Source organism: Narcine bancroftii, chromosome 2 (assembly GCF_036971445.1).
Source record: "Narcine bancroftii isolate sNarBan1 chromosome 2, sNarBan1.hap1, whole genome shotgun sequence".
NCBI lineage: Eukaryota > Metazoa > Chordata > Chondrichthyes > Torpediniformes > Narcinidae > Narcine > Narcine bancroftii.
The window spans coordinates 247,277,968-247,297,719 of record NC_091470.1 but is presented as its reverse complement, the minus strand read 5'-3'; the positions used below and the strand labels follow the sequence as shown (position 1 = coordinate 247,297,719).

Here is a 19,752-nt window from a genome sequence, read left to right as displayed (position 1 = left end):
CGTTGGACTTGAAAATTACAGGAAACAAAATCAAACAATTTGAAAATTTCAAAAAGAAACAAGTAAAATATTGAATTTACAATCCATTGCTAATGACTTCCCCAAGAGCTTATCAAGTCATGAAGAACCTTTGAATTGTTGGCACTGATGTAATACGAGAAATCTAATTGCAAATTTGCCCAATGCAAGCTTCCACAAACACCAAAATCATGGACAGTGTTTGTTTTAATAAAGATCTATTGAGCAAAGGATAAACTGGTAAGTACACTGGAGACCATTGTTCTGGTTATATTTTAACAGTGCTGTCGAATTCTTTATATACACCCTAGAGAACAGAGAGCTTCTATTGAACAGCTCAGCTGAAAGACAACACCTTTCATAATTCATTATTCCTTCAGCTGCAAAGTTCTTCTCTGTGCTTTAAATTTATGATAGAAAATAAAATACATTGAATAGCATTACTTTTGTTTTATCCCCCTACCTCTGCAACATTGGTTTGTTCATCGATAGAAACAAAAATCTTGTAGAGAAGCGTTTCAAAGTAATCACCTTGCACCCTGTTCATCACAAAACCTTCCAATGGTGGAACTAAGAAAGGAAAAAAAAATTCAAAATGTATTTTCCAGTTCACAAAACTTAAATTGATAAAATCCTTAATTCAAAATGAACAATTGACAAAGCTGCCCTGAACCCCACCCAAAGGAGACATTTATAATCATTTTGCTCCCCACATTGCCTTTCATTAATTGAATGATGAAATGCAAGTACAGCAAAACCCCTGGTATCCAGAATTCAAGCAACTGGCAAAAGAAAAATTGAGGAAAATAAATAAAAAATACTAAATAAGTAAGATGAACAGAGGGACCTTGGGGTGCAAATCCATATATTCCTCAGGTTCACCGCACAGGTTGATAGAATAGTTAAGAAGGCCTCAGATGCTGGGATTCATGAATAGGGAGATTGAATTCAGAAGAGAGGTCATGTTACAACTCTACAAATCTTTGATAAGCCCACATTTAGGGTATTGTGTTCAGTTCTGGTCACCTTATTATAGGAAGGATTATGGAAGCTATGGAGAGAGTGCAGAGAAGGTTTACCAGATATTGTGTGGATTGGGAAACAACTTTATGAGGCAAGGTTTGCAGAGTTCGCACTTCTCCCTATGGAGTGTAGAAAGATTATGAGAGGCATAGATAAGGTGGACAGCCAGCACCTTAGGATCAGCAAACACCAGAGGACACATGTACAAAGTTAAGGGAGGGACGTTCAGAGGAGACAATCAGGGATAACTTTTAAAAAAATATATAAAACAGAGTTGTGAGTGCCGGGAATGCCTTGCTGTGAATGGTGATGAAGCACTGGGGGCATTTAAGGGACTCTTAGACAGACACATGGATGAAAGAAAAACAGATGGTTATAGGTTAGGGAGGGTTTAGTGCTTTTTTTCAAGGAAGGGATATATGGGTCAGCACAACATCAAGGGCTGAAGGGTCTGCACTGTGCTGCATTGTTCCATGTTCTAAGAATAAAATCATAGGGAAAAATACACACGTTTAAAATTGTAAAAGTAAAGTTCTCTGAAGTGTTATGACCCCAAAGGACCCCAAAACTTAGCAGCAATAGATATTCACCACAACAAATGGTTACTTAAACAAAAATTGCTAATTATCTTTGAACAGGAAAGCAATCAAACTTTAACTTATCATTATTAACTTTACCCAACTTAACCCCTTCTAATTCTAAGCACACATGTATGTAATGTGTGTAAATTTAAGAAAAGTTCTTTGGTTCACAGTTCAATCTCACTTCTCATTCTTCCAAGTTCACTGGTTGCAGGCAATTCTTATACTGTGCACAGAATTGAACATGTATAAAGTTCACCAGGCTTTGGTGCTCAAAAAGTAAATGGTTACCACTCACGAAAGTTCTTGTAGGTTTTGCAGAGAGAGATGTGTTGTTCCAGGATTTCCACAATTGAGGTACCATCATTAGTCACCTCAATGTCTTGCTGATGAAACTTGCCCCATCAGGGTTCTCTAGATGATAACCTCTTTCTTTCAGACGCTCACAAAGTTCCTTTCGGTTTCACTTATTCAAAGAGAAACATCAGACAGATAGCACTTCCAGCCATCCACCACACTGGAGCTTGTTTCAGTCCCAACAAGCTTCTCCTGGCTTGTTTAAGCTGTATGTCTCTCTCTCCATCTCTCCAAATGCCAGTCACATGTCCTCTCTCTCATTTGCAAAACCCCCTCCTTCTCCAGCAAACAATAGGAGTCAGTTTTCTAGTCCATCTGCTGTTTCAGGTAAACAAACCTCTCAATGACCTCTAAGTGAGCACTTTGCAGAGAGGTCAAAAGCCTTGCAAAAAGGTCCAACACAGACAACCTGACTCTTCCAAGACAATAGCCTATTTCATGACATCATTTCAATTAGCACCTGCTTGTGAAATGTGCATAGCATTCTCCAGTTTCTGTAAAGTCACTGAATATGAATTCTTCAGTATTTCAAATAAGATCTGTTTTAAAGTGTGTGTATGTATGCAACCTACTCTAATTTTACCAATTTATCTCCCAAAAACATCTCCAAATATTCCATCACAGAAGTAATGCAAAACCTTTGGTGAAGATGGGAGTAAATAATCAGTCAGTGGAGTACCTTGGTCATGTTTTGCTCGTTGCAGCTGTTTAAATAAAGTTGTATGTAACAGCAATGGCCTCACCCAAGATGAAGAGCTGGTTGATGTATTTCACCATTGGAGTGACTCTCTTAAAGGGTCTCCTTATCCCTGCTTTTTAAGAGTCTCCCAGGTCAGAGGCTATGTCTGTAAACTTTGGGGAAAGGGGTTAATTATCTATAATGATATTGTTTGTCTTTTGGACAGCTCCATGGAGGAGAAGGAACCTGCAGATGAAGCAACGGTTACCGGATATACGCATATAATAGTCGATACTGTTTACAAGTCTACCCTCTCCCTTTTTGCCCCCAAAATTGCATATTTTCCAGATAGATATCGATGTTAACTTAAATCAAATATAAAGAAGTGTATGACAACTATTAGCTTTGCAAAACAGGTGCTCTGTTACACGAGAAGACCTATTGTAACCTACAACAGGGTCTTTCTGCAAATTAGCCCATACAGAGATGTGCACAACCCTTTTTATATGGTTTAGCTTTCCATTCTACAGCATGTTCACAACTATTCACATCTCGCAATCTGCAGACTTCAGCAAAACATCTAGCGTGAGTTTTGAGAACGGCATGGCCTTGGTTCTCACATCTTGCAGCTGCGCTTCTAAAAGAAAACAATTTATTTCACAGGCAATAGTATTTTCACATAAAAAATATTCTTTTAAGCCTTTTCTTGCTGCTAAAGTTTATGGAAAGGAAAGAAGCAAATAAATCAAATCTGTACAATGTATGCTATAATTTATCATTGCACGTAAAGATTTGGCGTAAAAATGTGTCAGCACAAGGAAGGGTCAGAACCATTCTTTGCTGGTCAGTTTGCGTAATCACACTTGTGGTTACAAAACTTTGCTTCATTTTGTTTCAAGATGCCTTCAGAAAAAAAAAAACAAATATACAGCAGCATTTCACCTAAAAGTTAATAAAATTGTTGAGAAGACATAACAGCATAGCAATAAGAGCAATTTATGTATCAGATAAACTTGAGAGAGACTGGAGAAAGATACCAAACAAGCTTCAGGCAATGCCGAAAACAAACTGCGCTCAATGAAGTAAACCTACCAAATGGCCACCACTGGAAAAAAATTTGCTGAGTGGGTGATTGAAAAGAGTCATGATAGAAAATATGTTACTCGTGGTGCCATTTGAAACCAGGCATGAAAGGAACCAAGAAAGGAAAGAATTTTGAATTTCATGCTGGATAGTGCACGAGGTTCATAAAGCGGTAAGACTTAGCAATATGGCAGAGAACTAAGATTTCATAAAAGCTGCCTGCTGACCTGGATAAGATATTGCAGTTTCACCAGTTTGTAATCAGACATCGGAAGGAAGGTTACAAGTCATCATGCATGGGGAACATGGATGAAACACCAATTACACTTGGTATGCCAGATAATCAAACAGTGACCAAAAAGGGGGGGAAGAGAGAAAAAAAAACAGTATTTGATAAAAAAAACTAGTGGTCATAAGAAAAGTAAGCTTACTTTAGTTTTTCTTGCATGGCTGATAGTACAAAATTAAAGCTAATGGAATTGTTGTCTATGTACATCCACAAGACTGCAATGATGATGGCAGATGTAGAAAATGGATAAAGAAAGTTTAGAATTTGTGACATGGTGGCCTATGCAAGAAAAAGAGTTTGCTCATTTGGGATTAGTTTTGGGCACATCTACTGAAGAAAGTGGTTGATGACTTCGATTACAAAGCTGCAATTCCCAGCAACTTGCAAGTGTTTTGTAACCAATGGACGTTGGTGTCAATAAGCCATTTCAGAACATGGTGAGAATGAGGTGGAGTAACTGGATGCAATGAAAGAGGAAAAACATACACAAAAGGAGGCAGTGTGTGGGCTCCATCACTATGTCAGATCTGAGAATAGAAATGAAAATCAACATTATTGTCAAATCATTCATGTAGAATTTCAAATGCATTAGATGGTATTGAAGAATTATCTATGGGATAATGAAGAAAAAGCAGATGCATGACCTCAGACTATGAACAGCATGAATGATATAATTGTATAACATTTTATTTGGTACTGAAGACGTTAAATTACTTTGTGTGTATGAAAGCCTGTTTACTTCACTGTTTTGCATGCACACTGTGAATAAAAACTTACTACTGGTAGTTATTTTTGTTTCCTTTGTCATTATTTATTTTGATCATTTGTGGCTCAAGATGCACTGAATGCAGTAAAAACAAAAATTCAGTAAAGGAAATGATATTGTAGTGCCAAATATGAAATTGTGGTTACAACTTTTGTGATGCGAGCAGGTACTGTACAGTTGCAGCAGAGTGTTACAGTAGTTTTGGTGCACAGACTTCATATTATTGCAGGTCTTTAATTTGTTGTGTTTTAATGCTTTATTCAATTAGAGATCATCTGGACTTCTGCTGCAGACTTTTGGATTCTTGTGTGAATTTTAACCCCTCAGAAATAGTATGGGGTAAAAGTCAACCCCTCCCCCTCCAAATTGAACCCAACAAATTGGTCCCCAAAATTCGACTACTACACAAATATATACTGGAAAAATTTTCAAATATTGTGGTTGAAAATAGAGTAAAAGGCCTTAAGGCTTATCGAGTCATGCAAGTGAATTTTTGTCCATTAAACTTTTTTTCTTAATGCACGTATAATAGGCAATGTAAGGGTAAGTCTCAAGCAACTGGAAAATACACTTATCCAACGCCCCTACCAGTCCCCATTGGTGCCGAACACCGGGGTTTTCACTGTAATGCTCCGTGACTATCAAATTTCAAAAACATTTGTAGTTTCACATTTTGCATTAGATTTTCTCTCCAAAGACATTATGATTATTTTGAGTTAAAATTGTTATATGTTGTTCATGGATTGTTGTCATTGTCCAAGCTGCATATGATAGAATCAAGAATGCAGTACTCAACTCTAGATGTTTTGGAGGTACTGGATAGCAGGGGAAATGGTGAATGAACAAGTAGTGACAAAAGGATAATGCCCTGAAACTTTGGTTGAGTATCCACTAACAATACAAGGGCAACAAGATGGTCCATCTACTGACCATGATACCAGGGAATAGGAGCCTCTGATTAAAACTTACACCGGTTTAATTTTCTTAAAATATAAATTTAGACATACAGCACGCTAACAAGCCCTTTCAGTCCACACACCCAATTAACCCTGTACGTTTTTTTGGAAAGCTGTGAAGAAACTGGAACACCCGGAGGAAACCCACGCACACAAGGAGAATGAACCAACTCCTTACAGACAGCACCAGATTTGAATCCCAGTCACTAGCGCTGTAACAGCATTATGCTGACCGCTATGTCAACTGTGCTGCCCTATTTTATATCATTTTTATTCAAATCATTTGCAACCCCCTAAAACAAATTAATCATCAACTTGAAATATTCAATGTTTGTGTCCTATTATTTTCCCACTAGTACTTCAATGTATAACTTTATCAATATTACACTGAAGTGTGACCTTTAAATTATGAAATCAGTACAAAAATAGGGTTAGAGTAATCAAATTTATGATGCGAGGCAAATCTTAAGAGTAAATTATGTACACTTTTAAAATCAGAATTAAAATATCACCACTAAACTTTGAGCGAACACAAAACTTCATCGTATAGATGTACATTTTGCTATTTTACAACAGTGTTCAAATTACCACTGGAAAAAGTTCCAAAAGGAGGAACATTAACCTTGGGATCCCAGCTGAATTAATTTTCTTTCACAGGAAGATTATTCTCAAAGTAATATGGGAAACAAAGAAAATGGTAATCCAGTAATATAATCAAAAAGTCTTAGATTGACAACACAGAAGGAAGCTATCTGGTCAACATGTGAGCGTTTCAAAAAAATTATTCCATGTACAGTAAAACCCTTGGTATCTGGCACCTATGGGGATTGGTAGTTCTAGATAAGTGAATTTTCTGGTTGTGTGTTGCATGATTGGCAAACCATTGGCAAGGCGCGCTAACAACCTCATGACGTAGCTATGTTGAGTAGGTCAGGGCTCCTCAGTAGACATACGGATGCAGCTGAGTCACTATGCCTCATGGCCGTAGTGGCTAGATGCCAGTAGATAGGAGGCTGTTGTGTCCAGCTGTCGCAAGACAGGAGCTGTTAGCACTGGTTCTGCCCACTCCCTCCAAGTGGGCCACAACACCTCCATATTTTTTTTAACCTATTTATTTTTCGCTTTTTTTTTGCCAGTTGCTTAAATTCTGGATGACAGGGGTTTTACTGCATCCAAACACTCCATAAGTGCTTTCACACCAATCATTCAAACTGCCCTTTGAAAATTTAAACTGAATTGGCTACAACCTTTCTTCAGTTAAAATTTTCCAGCTCAAAACAATTATTTTGCTAAATTACAGTAAATTGATGGTTTCTCCACAACAAAATTTCAACATTTCACAAGGTGCAGTGGAGATTGTACAAGCAATTTTTTTTCCCTCAACACTGCTTTAATATTTCGATTGAGAATGATCCAAGTTTAAAATTAAGGTTAAAATAATCAATGAAAGCAAATGATTAATTCCTAAATCCACTCAGCATTTTCAGCAGTATGAACTCACTGGAAGCAAGCTGCTCACCTGCAATGCAGCTGTCATCAGATATTGGTACATCAAGGTAAATGAAGCCTTTGTTATACAAACCTACAAAACAAAAAGTAAACTGGCTCATGAAGTGTAAGGAGAAATTGGAGATGATCTTGCCTAGAAAATACAAATCTACAATTTTGCCAACTCACACTGGTTTTAAATTAATTGCCATCTTTTTACAACTGAAATCAACTGCAGAGCTTTAATACTGAGAAATAGAACTACATCCTTTTATGGATCGGAGTAGATAGATCTCAGATCTAAATGTCAAGACCACACTCTTCCCCACTATCTGCCAGTAACCCAATCTCATAAAAGCTTTCCTTAACGAATGAATCTAATATTTCATTATGTCATTATTCTTGAATTTCAATATGGCTAACATCAATTCCAAAAGATCTCCAAGAGCATTATTTTATAATCTGTTAGAAAAATTCACTACAAACAACAAATTAAAAACATTTTGGACCGATCCTTCTTATTGGGCAAACTGGCACATGCACACCTTAGTTAGCTCAATGTGTCGTGGACACAGCTACGGAGGGCAAAGTTAGAGTTTCAGGAGACATTCCTAAAGAGTATACTCACCGAGAACCACATTATGTTCCAATATTCCAACCAACTGAGGTCCCGAATCAATTATTTTATCAATAGAACTCTTTTCAGGCCCAGAACAAAGCTATATTTAAAAAAAAAAGCAGCTATTTTCAAAATGATCCAAGTTGAGCATCAGAAAATACTCAAACAGAAGCAAGTTTTTAAATGACTGAAGTTACTAATTGGTTATGCTGAGTGTAGGTTACCTATATTCTTGGATTCCAGAAGGACATACAGATTTGAGAACAGGGATTTAGAGATTGTAACATGCCCCAATTTATTCCTTCCAATCAAATATCTGATTAATTTTTATACAGTCCTACAACCCTCTCCTCTTTTGACCCTTCTAAGCTAGCTTTCAACTTCATACGCTAAGCTCTTATCTCAAAATTTCATCCTTGATCCAGCTGCTAGCCATTTTTCCCCTCCTCACACGAGTGCCTAATGCTGTTTTGCACTGTCTCAGCCTCCTGGATGTGCCTGGACCCCACACACTGTTCCCAGCCACTTTGGTTATTTCAACATCTGCGTCGACACCTATTGATGCTCTTCCACACCTACACTTTCTATTTCCACAGGTCCAATCCCATCTTTATCAACTTCCCTGCTAAGAAAAGGAACACTTTTGCTGACTGAAGGGGGTAAAGAACTCTTTCCATTGCTAAATGATAGCTCTGATATTTCCAAACCCCAATGCCCTCAATAAATCCGTTAGTAGTTTCCAGATTTATAGACCTCGACTCCTTTCAACCTTAACAGCCTCTAAACTAATGACTCTCAACCTCAAACAGCTGAAAACAGATATTCAGGATAATGCCAACACATCCAATATTTAACCCAATTCTATTAAACGATGTGTTACACAAAATGTTAGTATAGACCTTGTGCTCAACCATTAATGTTAATCTAATAATTTTTGGCAATGAGCATTAAGGCAACAAACTCAGCCTCAGCCATTAATTATTATTTTGTTTTTTTTTGTTTACCTTGATATCATCCTCCGTGATGAAACCGGCCTGAACCACCCACCATGGCTCAATAGTAATTTCTACAGGCTTCACTGGTAGCAAATCACGAGCAGTTTTCCTCCTGAAAAATTTCTGTAATAATGATTGTTCAATACAATTGTGACTTCCATTATTTGTCAAGTACTGTCTACTGTACAATTAGCAACAGCCAACATAATTCTCAAGTAAAGAGAATTAAAAAACCCATTACCATTAAAAATAAAAACTACTAGCCTCAATGTTCTGTTGAAAAGCCGAAAATCACATTGACCTGCTAGTTTTTTTTTAAAAAAAAAATTAACTAAATGGAAGCTCAGGGCTCCAAGCATAGCTCCAGCTTTGGGCTACTAGACTACTCATGGAATCCAACAGGCAAGACTTCCTCAGATTTTAAAAATATTTTATTTAAATTTCCATACATGGATACATCCAGATACAAAGTATAATATTCATATATTCCAAATCAATTGTACACATTATACCCCTCTAAAAACCCACCAATCCCCTCCCCTAATAATAACCCCCAAAGAGGAAAAAAAGTGGATAAAGAAAAAGATAGAAAGAAAAATATAGTTGAAAAAAAAACCTGCTTACCAAAATATCACCATCATTCTCTCAACTTTGCGTTTTCAATATTATTCATTTACTTATCCCAAGGAGTTAGCAAGGTTTTGTGAGGTTTAGGAAAACCCTTTATAAATTAATGCCAACGGTGTGTAAGTATGGGCACCAAATTTTCAAAATAAGTAACATTTATTCCTTAAATTATATGTAATCTTCTCAAGAGGTAAACAACGATATATTTCACATACCATCTTTCTATTCCTAAATCACTGCTATACATTTTTTTGCAATTTTTACAAATTCCCCTTGAAAAAAAATTCAATTTCAATTTTGGTCTTATCACTGAAATATTATCCAATAAAAGGAGCGTTGGAACTTGTGCAAATTTAATTCCTGTAACTTGTTCTAGAAATTTTCCTAATTCTGTCCAAAATGTCCTTAATTTTGAAGATGACCATGTAGAAAGCAAAAAAGTGCCTGCTGCACACTCCTGAAACCAATGCCTCCTTGTTTGCATATTTACCAAATATTTATTAATGTCATTAGTTGTCCAAGTCCCTTTTGAGGCTACATTTTGTGCTACATTGCATCTTGGCCGTCAGCTGAAAACCACCTCCCCAATACAAGGTTGTCCCTGAGCCACTGCCCCTAGGTAGGGGACTGTTTTGAGGACGGATAAGAAGTATTACTGTATTTTCGAACCAATTATACATATTGGCACCAGTCTTCTTCATTCATACAATTCTTGGTACTGATTAAACCAGAGAGATTTTAGAGCTGTATGATACTTATAATGTCAAGTAATGACAACTTGCACTTCATTCCAAGGATATTGATTTTGTTAATTGTTATAAATCATTTTTTTTCTTTTGAGTAATTTTTTTTAACCAGATGGTCTAAAATGTGCTGTGTTTTTAAAAAAAAAAAAATACAAGTATATTTATCACCTATTGCACAAGTATAACCCAATGAAACAGTCGAGACCCCAGAAAACATGCACACAACCAGACATATCACATACAGATAAACAAAATATATACATATATAAAAATAAATAAATATTATTTAATTATATAGTAGAGCCCTGGATGGTTAGTGCGAGCAGTACATTTAGTTGTTCAGCATTCTCACTACCCGTGAGAAGCTTTTTTTTTCAGCCAAGTGGCACTACCTCTGATACTCCTGTATCTCTTTCCCGACTGGAGTAGCTGAAAGATACTGTGGTGGGGTGGAAGTGGTCCTCAACAATTTTCATGCCCTCTTCAGACAATGATCCAGGTTGATCACGTCGACTTTGGTGGGGGGAGAGGCAGGTGGAAGAAAGAGACTCCAGTGATTCTCTCTCCCACTCATGATTCTATACATTGACCTCCAATCTAATTCTCTACAGTACCACACTATGATGCAGCAGGCCAGGACACTTAATAGATGGACAGGTAAAAGTGGACAGGATGGGGGCTGGTAGCCTTTCTCACCTCAATCTTTTAAGGAAGTGCAATCACAGTTACTCCTTCCTGACAATCAAGGAGATGTTGTATGTCCAGGAGGGGTCACTGTTAGGAGGACTCAGAGGAACTTGGTGCTCTCTGTTCTCTCTATGACAGAATTGTTGAAGTGAGGTGAAGGGTAGTCATTCCTTGTCCTCCTCAAGTCCACGATCATATCCTTCATCTTGTTCATGTAGAAGCTCAGATGGTTATTCTCACACCATATCAAGATTTTCCACCTCTTCTCTGTAGTGCGACTCATTGTTGCTGATGAGGCCACCTACTAGTGCATCATCTGCAAACTCGATGATGCTGATGAAGCTAGATTAGTGTTGCAGTTGTGGGTCAGAAGCTTGAACAGGAGTGGGCTGAGCATACAGCCCTGACCTGCTCCAATGTTCAGCGTGACAGTCCTCGGCGTTCTGATACTGACCCGAACAGACTATGGTTTTTCTGTTGGGAAGTCCAGAATCCAGTTAGAGAGAGGGCTGTTAAGCCCCAAGTAGAACAACTTCTCCACTCGACTCTGGGGAATGATCGAATTAAATGCAGAGCTAAATTTGATGAATAGCATCCTGGCATACGAGGCATTATTCTCCAGGTGTGCGAGGAAATAGTATCATAAATGGACTGGTTTCATCTAAAGGCAAATTGAAATGAGCCCAGTGTCTCTGGGAGGTGTGCTTTGTTGCTTTCCATCACCGGATGCTCAACGCATTTCACAACAGTGGAGGTTAGTGCCATAGGGCAATTGTCATCGAGGCCAGTTACTGTTACCCTCCTTGGTACTAGGTTGATGGTGGCGGTCTTGAAACCTGCAGGAATGATGCACTGCTGCAGTGAGGTTTTGAGGATGATCGCAAGGGCATCATTTGGCCTCTGCAGTCCTTCAATACCTGGCTGGGTATGTTGTCTGGTCCTACTGTGCAGGTTCACCTTGGAGAGCAGTCTACTTAACTCAGCTATGCAGGGGACCCATTCATCAGGAAACCTAGAACTTTCTTCAGCATCAGGCCATTCTTAGTCTAACAGAACAGAGGTGTCTTTGTCTAACTCATAAGGTTGTCTTGTGATCAGTTATAGTTTTGATCCTTTGCCATATGCATCTTGTGTCGCTGGTGTCACACAGCTATCTGTGGATCTTCTGTGCCTATCCCTGCTTCACTTTCTGAATTGCACGAGAGAGTTCAGCTCTGCCTGATATTAGTGTTATGTGAAGGCAGCATCACAGAAGTGGCTGGACCCTTGCACCCAACCATGGTTTCTGGTTGTGAAGCATTTGATTCTGGCGACATCCTCATGCGCTTGCTGATGTAGCCAGTCACTGAGCTTGTGTAGTCCTTTATGTTTACATGACCATTGTAGGTGGCTGTCTCACTGAAACAGCTCTAATCCATGGTCTTAAAGCAGTGCTCTAGTGCTGCTGTGCCACCCCCCAACCCCCCTCAATCTCCTTGCTCACTGGCTTAGTTCATTTTGCCAGAGGTTAGCAGGTATGTGATCCAAGTAACCAAGGTAGGGGTGAGGGGAAAGCCTTGTATGCACCAGGGATGTTGGCGTACACCTGATTCACTGATGGTGAAGTTGACATGCTGCTGAAGCTGTGGTAAGACTGTTTTCAGGTTGGCATGGCTGACGTTGCCAGCAACAATCATGGCATCATCAAGGTGGGATTTACGTGTTTTGCAGATGCCACTGTAAAACTCCTTCGTGGCTTCACCCTCATTAGCTGAAAACAGAACATAGGCTGTGGCAAGCAATGTGGGTGAGAATTCCCTGGGCAAGTAGAAGGTCTTGCATTTCACCATCAGGTAAAAAGACACTTGTGCACCAGTTCTCACTGATGGAAATGCCCAGTTCCCTTCCTTTTAAGGGAATTCGTAAATTAGATTAATAATTAAGAAAATTCCACCATTATCAATACTCATTTTTATTTCAGATTTATTTAGCAATAAACCTTCAACTTCATGAGATTTGAACAATCTTTGAAACTGCAGTCCAGATTGACTGACCTAGAAACATAACCACTAAGCTATTTTACCTGTAAAATTTGCAATCTAATAGAACAAACCCAAGCATGTTATTAAGAGCAAAATAGGAGGTTCTAGCAAAATATATCACTTTCCCAATAGAGAATCAAGTAAAGAAACATTCCTTCAAGAATTATAATGAAACTCACTTTTGATGATCTACATTGATTCATGAGGTCAATATACTGGTTCCTTCCAATTCCCAGAAGCCTTAGACCTTTTAAAAAAAAAAATCAATGGTTATTAATAATGTTTAAAGCGCCCTACAAGATTAGCTATGTATTTCTTTCTTCAGCCAGCTCTTCAAAAGCTCAAGGCTTTTATTGTTAAAACAGGTGTAAAAAGAGAAAAAGTCACATCCTAGAAAGCAAAACATGTATATCTACACAATTTTAGCCTGGTAAATGATCCTAAAGCACTTCACAGAGGCATTTGTCAAATAGAATTTGGTTCCGAGTTGTTCAAGGTTGGTCAAATAACAAGGCATGGAAGAGATTCTTAAAAAAGAGAGGCAGAGGGATAGTGGATGGAATTCTTTGTGTTTTAGGTGTTTCAAGTATTGAAATTAATGGTGGTTTAAAAAAAGATTGTAATAGAAGCCAATAATTGGAAAAGCTGAAAAATCTTAGAAAATTGTAGAAATGGAAGAGGTGTTTGTGGAAGAATTTACATTTGTAATAGTCTAATATTGAAATTAATATCAATACTTAATTAAATACTTTGAAGCAAAAGCTATTTTCAAACTGCTACACATTTATATTTTATGGCTAAATATACTACTAATCCATTTTAACGAAAGGTTTAATCAAATTTTGAATAGCTTCTAAACTCCAAATTTTGTCATCAGTTACGATGTTCACATATGGCCTAAAACTTTTTAATGCTGTCATTGTTGTAGAGCTTATTCTGCAGTAGCTTCTGATTTTTTTTTTCTGCAGGTGCAAAAGTCCTGCTTTTTTTTTTAAAAAAAAAACTTTAGCTCAACGCATTTTCTTAGTCAGTTTTCAGACCCTAACACCATCCTTCATCATAGAAAGACCCCAAAACTTATTCTAATTCAGAGTTCAAATCTTCCAAATTCTGCTGCATGCATCCTAACTTGCACCATCTCACCTTCACATCTACCATGCATTACATGACAATAAAGGTTTTGTTATTATCAGAGCACATTTTTAAGCTAAGAGTTAAGAAAATTTCTCATCTGTCAGATGACTACTCCTTCAAAAGACTTACAATCAGCAGCTGTGAAGTTGGGTAATGAATCATAACTTTTTTCACTGTTCATGATATCCTAAAAAAAATGAAATTTAAATTGAGTTTATGCAAAATAGCTGACAGCTGCATTACCATCCAATACTATGAAAATCTTGTACCTGAATTTTAAAAGCACTTGTAAAAATTCGGCAGCTCATAATGATTGGTGTACATGGCAACTTTCCAGCTTTGGAGGCAACAGCTGAGTTTGAATGTGGTCGGCCTGGTGCTAGAGAATATTTATTTTACAACCCTAATTGTTTCTTCCTGCATCTATTTTTAATACCTGTACATCAATAGCCAGAACTGAGAATTAACAAAGTACCATAAACAGTGTTTCATCTACCAGTGCATTAATTTCAGAATTTGTTTCTAAGAAACTCTGCATTAAGTAGTAATTAGTTAGTGAGAGAAACTAATGGGGAAGGATCAATAAAAACAGATTTATATGGTTATACTATACCTAGGACAAGCAGAGTGGGAGAAAAATCACATGCAGCATAAATATGTTAGGCAGTATGTTCCACATTCTATGCAAAATGTATTCAAAATATTCAGCTCACAGCTGAATACTGATGGTTCTATCCAATTAATCATATTTGGTTAGAACTTTGGGTTCCAACAAATGGAAGCAAAATGATCAAAAGCACAATTAAATTGCCGACCTCCCGGAGAATGCATTGAAATCATATCATGAAGAAGGTCTCAGGCCCAAAATATCAGTAAATCATCTTTACTTCCTACGGACCCTGCAAGACCAGATGAGTTTCTCCAGCATTTCTGTGTTTTTAATGTATACAATCTTACAAGTTCAGCTTGGAAGGTTGAAGTTACTGAATTCTTAAACTTACCTCCATAATTCCGATATAATAGGAAAAAGGTGTGACCCGCAATCCCTTCACCATAATGTCAGATAAATGGTATGGATACAACATGAGATGTTCTCTGCTATACTTAAATAGCTCTTCATAGTATTTGCGTTCATCTTTCTTGAAGTATCTAACTGGTAAGGTATGAATTCAGAGAAAATATTCAGCAAAGTGGACAAATTAAAACCACCACTGCGTGCGTTTATATAATCTTTTACATACCAAAATATTCAAGCACATCAGCCTTTATCATGTAAAAGTGAACAGGACATAGCAAAATATTGTGCATCCTGGAAATCCAAAGAAGGTAAAGGTGATGTTGGACAAGTCAGGCAGAAGGATCCAGTTTCACTTTTCATGACCATTGAGATTTCAGTGGGAAGAAGTTAAGAAGCAAACAGAGGCATAAAGAAATTCCAGAGTGCAGATCTCAGGTAGCTAGAGACACTGGAAATCATAACACATATTCTGAGTTTGTTATGCAAATGATCTTTTGATCAAATTTTGAAAAGGCATTTGTTATGGTGCTGTACAAAAGACTTCTGATTTAAAATGAGGATGCACATTTGGGGGTAATGTGTTTGTATTAATCAAAAGGCAGGCAGGCAATAATGAGTAATGATTGTACTTACATACACATGAACCAAAACTCTTACTTTCTGTAGCCACATGGGTATACAAGATTCAACAACTCCAATAGTATACATTGAGTTACCACATTAAGCCAAAACAAAAAGAGATAATGTATAAAAGGATATTCACAATTGCAGTTAGTGCACAAAAAAAAGGTTGAATTGTAAAGATAGATTTTCTGATTGACCTGCACTATTTTATGGCTTTAATTTGGGAAGTACAGGGAACTTCAAGAGCCTGATAGCTGTTGAATAAAACTATTCTTGAACCCAGAGATAGTGGACTTCAGGCTTCATTACCTCCTGCCTGAAAGTGGCACTGAGAAAGGGTTGTGACTAGGGTGATAGTGGTCATTTATCATGTTGGCTGCCTTCTTGAGGCAGTGTCTCATATCAATGTCTTCAATGAATGGAAGATCAGTGCCCATGACAGAATTGGCTAGGTTTGCCATTTTCTAGAGCCTTCTATGTTTCTGGGCACTTGAGCTCCCAAACCAAACTGTGATGCAACCATTTGGGATAAATGGGTGTTATTCTGTTTATCAGTAGTGAGTGGTGCACCACTGTGAGGGGCCCACAACTGTTCTCTATATACATAATTTGAAGGTGGGGATCATGTGCAGTTTATCAAAGTTTACTGATGACACTTAAGTGGAAGAGTAAATTATGTGAAGAGAAACAGAGACAATTAGATATATTAAGTGAGTGGGCAACAGTCTGGCAAATGGGGTACAATGTTGGTAAATGAGGTCATTCACTCTGGAAGAAAAAAATAGTAAATTGAACTATTATATAAATAGTGAAAAATTGCAGCATGCTGTTGTGCAGAGACTCAGGAATGTTTATGCATGAATCGCAAGGTTAGCAAGTCATCAAGAATTCAAATTGGGCCATTGCTAGGATTTAATTTAAAAGCAGTGATATTTTGTGGCAATTGAGGCTGTGCAGTTGTGGTCTCCTTACTTGAGAAAGGACAGACTGGCTTTGGGGATGGGGCAGATTTGGTTCACAAGGTTGAGTCCAGAAATGAAGGGTTTAATTTATGAGTAGCCTGGGATGAGATTGGCATGCAGAAGAGGAGATCTTGTAGAAATATAAAATTATGAAAGGATCAGACAAGACAGAAGCAGTGATGTTTTCACTGGCAGATGATTACAGGATTTAGCCTCAAGATTCAGGAGAGAAAATACAAGTCAGAGGAGGGACTGCTTCTCCCAGAGTAGTGAATCTGTGGAATTCTCTGCCCAAAGCAATAGAGGCTGCCCCATTAAATGTACTTAAGACACAAAGGTAGAGATATATAGATTTTTGAATAGAAGAGGAATTAAGGCTTTTGAGGATCAGACAGATAAGTGAAGCCAAGTCCACAGGCAGATTAATCATGAATGCATTGAACGGTGGAAGAGGTTTGACAGGTCAGATGAATGACTCCTACTCCTATTGTGGTCTTAAATAATTTAGGACAGATTTTACCAAAGCCACTCATGCTTTTGATAAATAAATCCAAGCTATAAAATTGTAAACAACCTAATTTCCTAATGTATTTAGATTGGAGAAAGAATGCAAAAGGTATTTCATATTAATATACAATTCCAAACCATCAGGCAAGTTTGGCAGCATTTACAGCTTCCCCTTTCCTTAGATGGTACAGGGCTCGATACTGAAATACATACAGCTTAAAATATTGTAGGTCACACATCACTGACAAATTACTTCTGCTTACCCAAATTAGTTCTATATCGAAGCTGATTGCGAATGCTGTAAAGCAGAACTTGTTTCTCATACTCGCGCTGAGAGTTCCCGAGGCTCTACAAAAGATCACATCTCTTTGTAAATATCAGAGCTTGAAAACAGTATTAACATGTGTAAAACAAATTCCTCTTCAGATGTAAAAACAAATCCCAATTAAAAGTGCCCTGTTGCATAACACGCCAGTAATGTGTTTTTATTAGTTATTTATGTTGAAAGTGCAATGTTGACCAGAACTTCCCTTTCCTTCAAGCACACTGTAGTATCTTTTGAAGGCCCTGGTTCAACAAGTGACACTTTACAAAGTGAAGGAGTACCACAGCTGAACTTTTAGATTCATGAGCAAGATTAATACCCATTATTCCATAAACAATACAAGTCCTTTCTTGTAGTTTAAATCAGGGAGTCATCTGATTGATACATGCAGAATTGTCATTTGAGCCAAGAAAGATTCATTTCGTACAGTACTTTCAATCCATCATCCACTACAGTATAGCAGTTTTATTGTGTGACAGAGTATATAGATATATTTTTGGGAGATAAATTGGGAAAGGTCTGTTAGTGTAGGTCACATACAAACATTTTAAAACAGATATTATTTTAAATACTGGAGCTCTGCTAATGCTAGACATATTGGCCCCACGGCCTTTGCAAGAGCTTTGGAGAGTGCCTAAGAGACTTCATTAATTGATTGTTGTTTACAATAAGGCAGCAGATGAAAGAGCTTGTCAGAGCCGCCTTCTGTCTAGAGGAGAACTTGCTGTTCTAAGAGGGTCATGTGGTTTTGCAAGCAAAGAGAGAAAAATAGAAAGACACACACAGAGATCACTTCTACAGTGTTACAGTCAGCAACAGCAGCTGGGACTGGAACAGGACAAGCTTGTGGAAAACCCCATTTGGAAGAAGGGTTGTGAGTGCTTAGTTCAGCCTGGTCAAAGCCCTTCTGGTTCATGCAAGAGGAGAGGACTGGCTGTCTAATATTTCACTTGAAATAAGAGAATCAAAAAAAGGAACTCTGTGGTGACCTGAAAGAAAGACATTATCATCTGGAGAACCCTGAGGGGGCAAGTTTCTTCAGCAAGACACTGAAGTGGCTGGGTGTCCAGCGTACAACAAATCTCTCTCTGAAAACCTTCCCGAGCAGTAACCATTTAGCATTCACCAAAGCCTGGTTAACTTTATAAATTCTGTGCACAGTACATGAATTGCCTGCAACCAGTGAACTTGGAGGAATGAGAGGTGAGATTGGACTGTGAATCAAAGAACGTTTCTGAACTTACACACACATTACATACATGTGCGCTTAGCATTAGAAGAGGTAAAGTTAGGTTAGTTAAGTCAATAGTTATGTTAAAATGTGATTCTTTTTCATGTTTAAAGATAATTATAAACAACTTTTGCTTAAGAAACCATGTCTTGGTGAATATCTATTGCTGCTGGGTTTTGGAGTTCTCTAGGCTCATAATAATTGTAATAGAATTTAAACAATACCATCTCAGAGAAAAAGCTAAATATTTGATGAATTTACATCTTACTTGTATCTCAAGGTTTTGGGCTCAACTACTATTCTGGAAACTTGAATATAGAACATTCCAGTCCTGGAGTGAAGGAGTGGGGTATTTGTGGATGTGCCATCTTTCAGATGTTAAGACCCTGGGTGATGTGCCAATTGCACACAAGAGATCTCTGGTATGATTTTACAAGAGCAAAGTTTATACTTTCACTCCAGGCAAATATTTATCCCTCATCCAGTATCATTAAAAATTAGGTTTCAAGATACCTAGTAGATATTAAACATTTTGAAGAATGATAGATACCTCTGAATTAGCTGCAGAAATGGGTAGCAAAGAACCAAACAAAAGATAAAGTACAAATCAATTAACTCATACTGCAGAAGGCACATCAACAAATCAATAAGTTAAATGGACGAAGGGCCACTGTCAAAGGCAAAAAAATGCATTGGGAACAAATTGAATAATTCAGCAGTGGACAGACCATTAAATTTACAGAGCAGAAAATAACAGTGAGCCAACAAATTCATGGTGCACCAGGCACTGCAACATCTCAAATGGTTAATGGAAAAAGCAATCATAAATCAACTCTATGACACTGAAGGCATATCAACAAATAAATAAACTAGCAAAGCAGAATGAATAAATTCATAAACAGCATGCCAAATCAATAAATGAAGCAGTATTCAGCAGTAGATTAATAAATTCATAAAAGACTGCAAATAAAAATAATAAATTAGAAATACAGCAGACACAGCTATAAAATGAATGT

General features: G+C 37.6%; 1 protein-coding gene across 2 annotated transcripts in view; it reads right to left on the bottom strand.

Annotated features, from left to right (window-relative positions):
• The window catches only part of fam91a1 (family with sequence similarity 91 member A1), a 51,230-nt gene that overhangs the window by 28,894 nt on the left and 2,584 nt on the right, over window positions 1-19,752 (bottom strand). Inside the window, exons 2-9 of one of the 2 annotated variants that reach the window (XM_069920756.1) lie at window positions 17,444-17,528; window positions 15,071-15,222; window positions 14,199-14,256; window positions 13,115-13,182; window positions 8,864-8,977; window positions 7,869-7,959; window positions 7,272-7,334; window positions 482-588 (exon numbers count right to left, since the gene is read on the bottom strand). In XM_069920756.1, coding sequence (XP_069776857.1) covers window positions 482-588; window positions 7,272-7,334; window positions 7,869-7,959; window positions 8,864-8,977; window positions 13,115-13,182; window positions 14,199-14,256; window positions 15,071-15,222; window positions 17,444-17,528 — 738 coding nt within the window. Of the gene's footprint in view, window positions 1-481; window positions 589-1,920; window positions 7,244-7,271; window positions 7,335-7,868; window positions 7,960-8,863; window positions 8,978-13,114; window positions 13,183-14,198; window positions 14,257-15,070; window positions 15,223-17,443; window positions 17,529-19,752 lie in introns of those variants that run through there. The other variant, XM_069920757.1, reaches the window with a different exon arrangement.